The following is an 8,422-nucleotide window of genomic DNA, read 5'->3' as shown; positions in this document are numbered from 1 at the left end:
GAATAATCGAAATAATTCACGTATACAGGTGTGAAGTAATCATAAATGTTTTCAACTATTCATCCAAAAAAATCCTCATCAGTTTCACATATCTTTTACCGAAACGAAACCAATCCCAAAAAAGAAACTACATAACATGTACATGGAGTTGCCACTACGAAATTAATCAAAAACAAGTAATTTTCCCAACCAACAGAAATGCAGTACTCTTCTCGACGCGTGTTTCATCAACCAAGTTGGCATTTCTGGTGAATGGGAAAGTGCTTGTTTTGGATTTATTCCACGTTAGAGAATCTTCAAGTTAACTTGCAAAAGGCTGTAAAAAACCAATGTGTTGGGTGAATTCTGAAGCAATGCACGTTTTTCCCGTATCAAAATAAACATTTCACGAATCAGAAGTTGATACCCTGAAAGTAGATTAAAATGTTATGAACTGATGATTAACTGACCTGATACTGAGCGTCTAGTCATTGAAAAATTTGGTTCAGTAGTGTATATACCATATTTCAATGAATTAATTAAATTATCGTTATAGGAGTTATGAAATTTCACATGCTTTCTGGAAAATATTCTCAGAATCCTTGAAAAGTGAATTTACGAGTTGAAACTTTTTGCGATGAAGTTATAGTACTTTGTTTATTGACTAAATGTATATGATATAACTATCTCAAAGATGAAATGTATTTCAATTGTTACATATCTACAAAAAACGTTAATCTGATTAGTATGAGAGTTCATTAGTTTTGAGGGTTCTGAGAGGTTCATCAAATTCAAATGAATCTAAATGTTTTGTGGTTTAGTTTGTAACTCCACATAAATATTTTTGATGTATGATGCCTGATATTCAATTGAGTTTTTTCATGAGTGAATTGATATCATTAGTTTTCAGTCATCTTTGTTTTCCCTCAATGTATAATTCAATAAACTATCATTATCCCAACTATCTTATTTTCTTCTTGTATGTTTAATTTATGTCCATGTTGAACAACGGAAATCCCAACCTTCAACATTTAACTATTTTTAATTTTTATATATTTCAATGGATACTCACAACAAACCACGATAACTTTTGTTTAACAAAACTTATAATAATATTAGACTTTCAGTATGAATGACACCTGGAAAAGCTATAATAGATTGAACCATAAGTAGAAGTTCAATAAACTGGATGGAAATATTGTAATATTTTGGTTCAGTTGAAAATGAGTTCCTTTTCCAGTTCAAAATATCATTATTTCTTCTGATAATTTTATTGACAATTCTACATGTTGGTTTCACTTCAATATTACTGCTATTGATCAGGAAAACTTTTCGCGTGTCCCCTGTAATCGGGCTCTCTCTGCTGATGCTGTTATGTAGGTCAAGTAATGTTTGACGCATTGAAATATTCTTGTGAACCAATCACGTGATACTTTTACTTTCTTAGGATCCCCTTGGGCATTTATAAGATAGAATGAATCCAACGTAATATTCCACAAGTAACTTTCTAACAATGAAAAGTGTCAGTACACTGGTATTGTTTTGCGTTTTGGCAGTTGTCGCTGCTCAAAATGGATATAATAGTAAATACAATAACGTAGACGTTGATAAAATTTTGAAAAATGATCGGGTGTTGACTAATTACGTCAAGTGTTTGATGGAAGAAGGGCCTTGTACACCTGAGGGGAGGGAATTGAGGAGTAAGTATTATCAAAATATGTTGACAATTTTGAAATTTATGACTTTATGAGTTCTCCCCCTTTACATTAATTCATCTAAATATGTATCTGGTAACAGGTTACGGATATAGCAACCGTTATTACGATTCTTCATGATGATTTAACCAACTATTGTTTAGAAAATTGTTATTTCCTTCAAGCCTTTGATTTAAAGTTCATTTTACTTCAGGTTTTCACAGATGACTTTGAGTACATATGTTCATATCGAACATTCTGAAGACGAAAATAAATACACTTTTTGTAGAATTTTTTTTCTATAAACTTCTGCATAAAAATATTTTGTTTGTATATTCCTTGTGAAGGCAAGGCAACAAACAATAAATTATGTTCGAAATATTTCGAATTTTTTAGGTGTTTTTCCGTCGAAAACTTTCCACACCTCACAACAATAAAGAGCTGTGGTTAGCTTTTGGAATTCGACTATATCTTTATTCTATTGAATGTATTTTTATCAATGATATACATTTTTTTTTTTCGATTAATTTACTAATGTAACGTCATATTGGCCGTATTGGCGTCGGAGTATCAGTATTTGGTAGTAGTTTTGAGTTTAAAAATGTATCTGGTTTGACAGAACACATTTTCACAAATTTAACACTGTTCATGAACTCAAAAATATTGAATATTTTGCCATATAATTCAATTTCACTTTTTGTCCAATAGCTCAATACACAAAAACCATTTTATCATGATGAAAATGATCATTCTACAGTACCTCGTGTCAATTGACTGGGCAATACTCTGGATTGTGGATATATCATCAAAAACTACAAATTCTTACAAATATCCAAATTAAATAATGATAATAATTAATTTTATCATTCCCACAAATAACATCTTTGTTAACATTCGTTTCAATATTCGTTTCAGTTTCAGTATTTATTCGAACTTGAAATAATAATCATAAAGAAGATATAATCTCAATCTTTATATGAAACTGAAAACTTATTAAACAGAGTATCTCATGAGTAATGATTCGAACTGAAATATATCTAGTAACTATTTGTTACTTTGTATAGTTCATGTTCTTCCGATATATGTATAGTTTTAGAGTTCTAGACCATGAACATATTGGTCCCTACTTTTTTGAGGTAGCTCTGATCGGAAACTGTACGATCATAATGTTAAGAGAAACGTCGGAAAAGCACTGAATTTATCATCATAGCGGCTACAAAAATCGTTGAAAAAACAAGATTCCAATATTAAGAAAATAAAGTTGAAATCTTATGAATGAAACGTCGCATTGCAAATTGGTTTATATTAGATTATAATAACTTACTGTTCAAGAACTCTTTCATCTGGAGAACTGCGTTTATGTGGAATAAACTACCTGAGAACGTTTTTCCAAATGGATTTAATCTTCTGCGATTCAAATCCAATGTGAATCGCTATTTTCGCACAGGCACCGCTCTGAGAACGCCATTAGGATTTTTCTATATTGCTTGTGTTTTGTACTAAAAAAAAATAATATAAGACATTTATTTTGCCGTCTTTCAAATCATTCTGCGGTAGAGCCAATAAATGAAATTTGGTAATTTTAGTTTTCGACGAACATTTCAAAAAGAACCACTTATATTCTCGATATTAAAAATTATTATTATTTATTATTATTCTATTTTCCCAAAATGGGAAACTTTCATCCAATTCAATCGACCTTGTATGTCAATAGTGGGATCAGCTAAAAAAAAACGCCTGTATATTAAGTCAATAATTGAAACCAACGATTCTATTTTCAATAACGTATCATGATTTATCTCTTTTCTCAAAATGTTTGTTTAGTATTCAGATAACCATAACATAATCAATATTGTTTCTTCTACAATTACCGACAAAATTCACGATAAGCTTGCAATTCACTACGTCTTGTCACCTCTCTTTTTCAGATAATGATGGAAGAAGCATATCATTCACGACTGAATGAATTTCTGTATGAAAGGCTGCAGATTTTTGACAAAGAAATATTATTCTTCCAAGTCATTACCACAACTTCAATTCTGAATTATCAGAATTTTATAATTTGATTTCATAGAATTTTTTAAATAGAAATATAAAATTGTGTCGTGGGAACAAATTAAAACAGAAAGTCATTGCCTCCAACTCATTCAGTAATGACAGAAATCAGTAAACCATGTAAATTTACTTCTGAGTAGACTTTCAGTGTATTTTTAAATACCACCACGGAACGAAATCATTTTCAGACATATCAGATCAAAGAAACATCGTAGTCAATTATCCGAAGTGAAAGAGAGTGTGGTTTATTTTATTGACAAATTAAAAAGTAATAACAAATCAGAAAGGTAATAACAAAAACCGGAAATAAGGGTTGAGAGAAATCAAGACTGTGGAAGGTTATACCCCCAAAAACCATAAGAAACATTGACTCCTCAACAAAAATGTATTTTAAAAGAAAATAATATATTTTCATTTTTTATCTCATGTGTTTACCAATGAAGATATACTAATTGATTTTCCATACGGGCAGCATCCTTACTTATTATTAATATAAATACTCCTGAATACAAAATGTTGTAGACTGCATTATAATTGGACTTGCTTTCCCGAAGTAGCTTTGCTCGAATCAAAAGACAGTTTCACCACTGAACCGCTACACTGGAAAAATAATTTGAATGAATTATGATGAAAAACTGATCTGAGTAGTATATATATATATATATATATATATATATATATATATATATATATATATATATATATACTTCCATATTGTTTTCTCTTAGATTTTTGATTTGGTGAGAAGTGCTCATGAGAAGCTATAAATATCTTTTACGAATTTTTGCGATAGTATTTTTGTAAAATTTTTTTTTCCCATTTCATTTCTGCTCTGATTGTTTTGGAAAATGTATCATTCTCAGCCTAGCATGAAGCCTCAATTTTCCAGTTACTTATGTGAACAGTTCACAAGATGATATATTCTGAGCCTCCAAACACAACTAGGAATTCGTATGAGTCACTATGGAATTTACATCAGATTCTAGAATTTCAATATATGAACATCTATGAAGAATTGAGTTGTTGACCGAATTTTGAATCAGATAACTTCCCAAAAGGGCCGCTGGTCCAACAATTTCACATACAAACAGTATTGCTCTTGAAACGATTTTGTTGTCACCAACCAAAGCATACGTTTATTGAAAACATTCGATTCCAAAAATTATACTAAAAAGTATTTGTCTTCAAGTTTCATATTTCATTTTTATTTTTCAAATATTTGTTGAATTTTAAAGAAGAATGTTTTCAAATGAAATGTCTAGAAGAAGATACTCAATATATCAATCAATCAAAATATACTTTATTGACCAAGAATAACAATTCTCATGACAAAGCATACAGTCACCATATTCAAATACCCAGAGTTATTACTAGAATTTCAGTATTACTTTTTTCCAGAAACACTTCCAGATGCTCTGAAGACCGGATGCGATAAGTGCAATCCAAACCAAAGAAGTACAGCAGAAAAGGTTATGAAATATCTAATGACCAAGAGAGCCGGAGACTGGGAGAGACTCACAAAGAAATTTGATCCTCAAGGACTCTACAAGAAAAGATACCAGGAGCAATTGGAGAAGGCAGGCAAATCTGCATGATGGATAATAACATCTGAGTCAATGTCATTATAATTGTAGAGATGTTGGTTGTTACGAATGCTATTATAAAAATAGCTGCATATTGTTTGGCTGTTTCTGAATATTTCAACTGTTATCAAAAACAAAAATGTAAGATCCGTGACAATCGGTAATGCTTTCTAATTTGTTACAAAATGTGATTCATCTTCATTTCTCACATCTGAACTCGGTGAAGAAGTCAGTATTACTTTTAATAATATATGTATTGTTGCATCATCCTCAATATGTTGTACCATACCTCATTGTATATATCTTTCAAACATTTAATGTACTCCTGAGATGTATCGCTCTGTCCACAAATATGTATAATTTTCTCATGAATCATGTGTAAAACTCTCTTATGTTCAAACTATAAAATAAAACAATATTTACATGAAGTATGAAAATATGTGAAACTTTATAATTATTTAATTTTCATCAAACACGTTCAGTCACTTCAACTGGCTGTACATTATCATTGGTTTTGTTAAAAAAACTCAGGTCCATTTGAAAATTTAGTGAATTGATAGTTATCAGGAATCATCATAATCAAATTATGAACCCTAAGCAATCCAGCGTATATCAAACTAGTACCGATGGTTAGTTTCCTGTACTTGATATTATAGTAATATACACTGGATATTATAATAATATACACTTGATATTATAATAATATATAATTGATATTATAATAATATACAAACATTTTCCAGACAATATTAAAGTATTATTCGCCAGTGGGAAAAATTTTATCCACTACCTTCATTAAAGTTTTAGTTCATCGTTTTGATCAAGCTCATTACAAAATACCTTATAACATTGTAGTCATAATAAATTTATTGGCATGTTGTTGAACTGGTCGTACAAGTTTCGAAATAATTATTCAAACGCAGAGGAAAAAGTGGCTTTCAAGGAAAACTGACATTACATATAACTTCTTGTTAACTAAATCAACTGAGTACTGATTCAGCTCTCAATAATAACCCTCCAATGAATGACAGTATAATGATATCGATATATTTTTCATTGAATTATTCACATAACGCAGTACAAAAATTAAATATCTTAGTGCAAATAGAATTATTCATATTACATACATACATTTCAGGTACGGATTCAACAAGAAAACTCAAATATTGATTTCTCCTTGGTAAACTATCGTGATAGTTCTTTCTCACAGCACAACTCTAACATTTTTCTCAACGCGGACTTCATTGATTTAAAGATTTCATGGAAGCCAAAATTAGTAAATTAAATGAGTGTTGAAAAGATTCGCAGTTTTGTTATGTGGAAGTGTTTCGTTGAATTCATTCAAAACATTAAGTTCCAACTGTACTATCATATTGAAATTGATATCATTCACTGATTTTCGTAGAGATATTGGTAAATTTTCGTTTTGAGGGCACCCGGCGATTTTGAAAAAAATTTTGAGTGTACTTACCTATGTATTTTGATGCGTATATTACAAATCCGAAAGAAAAAAAGGGGTGCTCTCCCTTACTTACAAAGTTACGGCCCTTCAAAGTTCAGAAAAGGGCGACTTTTCAGCCTTCTCTTTTACATAATAAACTATTAAAAACACAAGCATTCATTCACTAGGTTACCTTTACACCTTATTCCTCCTTCTTTGACACTTTTCACTTCAGTAATCAACATTTTTCCAATAAAAATATAAAAAAATGTACGGAGCTGGTTTTTGGTTACATATCTCTGTATTTTACGTTTTTAAGGTTAATGGCAAGGTTGGTACGGCTGATGCAGTAAATATTCCTAAAGTAATTCAAATGTTTTTTACCTTCATTCTTTAGATCGAAAATAGGTTTTTGGTTATGAATTACGAATTTGGAATAGGTAGTAGGCGGCAGCAAATACCAACCGCTTCTTTCTGAACTGTCACTAGTAACTAACCTAGATATAGAAAAATGTCACCAGGAGAAGCATTCGTTTTTAAATTGAGGAGGAATAAGGTGTAAATGTGGCCTAGTGAATAAATGCTTGTATTTTCAAAGAGTTCATTTTGTAAAAAAGATGGCTGAAAAGTGGCCCTTTTCTGAACTTTGAAGGGCCGTAACTTTGTAAATAAGGGAGAGCGCCGCTTTTTCCTTACGAATTCGTAATCTACGCATCAAAATACGAAAGTACAGTCAAAAATTCACCGAGATATTTTTGATAAATTGATTTAGGCTTTCGCGGCCGAGATTTTCATTGTTACGATCTTCATTCGTGTTCGAAGGCCGTCGTGGTTTGGAACTGTATTTCAACGAACATAAAACAGACCGACTTTCTGAAAGAAGCTGATATTTTGACCAACGAATTTTCGACTGAAAATTAGGGTGCTTTTTTGATATCAAGTCAAAATAAGGTGAAACTATAAATATCTTGAATCAAATAAATTACAATGTATTTTAGACATTTACTAGAATTTTTTTTAAAGAAAAATAACAAACCTAAAACTTGGTTATTTGCATTTTTTACATGAATTTTGAGGTTATCCGGAAAAATTACAGATACAAAAGTTGTAGATCTTTTTATCACCTACATCATTGTCTTTTAACTTTTTTCCATAGGACTTGTAGTTTTGCCGGAAATTGAGATAAACCATTTTTAACCCATAAAACTCACACCCTCCTACTTCCTGATCACCCTTAATTCATTTTTCCTTTCATTTTTATCATATTTCCCTACTTTTCTGATTTATTTCATAGTACTATCATTTTTTTTCACTTTTTACCATTTTTGAAAGCTTCAGCCCTGATCTATAAACAGACATGTACTGATATTTAGAGATTCTAAAAAGACCATATGGAGTGTATCGCACTATCATAGTTACAGTATGAAAAATCATAGAATTTCGTTTTGAAAATGTTGTCAATTGCTGATGAATTATAAATATCCAGTTAGCAACGGCGAATGAGTTCTATAGTTTGTAGAACTGAATGTGAAGTTTTATGCAGTAATCAATTTTTTCGAATTGCTCCCTGTGTGTTTATACGTTCTCTAATTTATCCTCTTAAAAAACAGAATCAATCATCAAAAAGTTAAATTACTTATGTTTTCAGAAACGTGAATACAGTTTTTGGA

General features: G+C 30.6%; 1 protein-coding gene across 1 annotated transcript; it reads left to right on the top strand.

Annotated features, from left to right (window-relative positions):
* Positions 1 to 1,457: 1,457 nt before the first annotated feature.
* Positions 1,458 to 6,046, top strand: LOC111507563 (ejaculatory bulb-specific protein 3). Its single transcript, XM_023162896.2, has 2 exons — positions 1,458 to 1,679; positions 5,127 to 6,046. The coding sequence occupies exons 1-2, from the start codon at positions 1,493 to 1,495 to the stop codon at positions 5,321 to 5,323; spliced, it is 384 nt and encodes a 127-aa protein (XP_023018664.1). The 5' UTR covers positions 1,458 to 1,492; the 3' UTR covers positions 5,324 to 6,046.
* The last annotated feature ends 2,376 nt before the right edge of the window (positions 6,047 to 8,422 follow it).

Source organism: Leptinotarsa decemlineata, unplaced genomic scaffold (genome assembly GCF_025532065.1).
Source record: "Leptinotarsa decemlineata unplaced genomic scaffold, Ldec_3_MD MMD2_tig00003798_RagTag_RagTag, whole genome shotgun sequence".
Taxonomy (NCBI): Eukaryota; Metazoa; Arthropoda; class Insecta; order Coleoptera; family Chrysomelidae; genus Leptinotarsa; species Leptinotarsa decemlineata.
The sequence above is the reverse complement of the archived record's forward strand: the minus strand, read 5'-3'. Positions and strand labels throughout refer to the sequence as shown.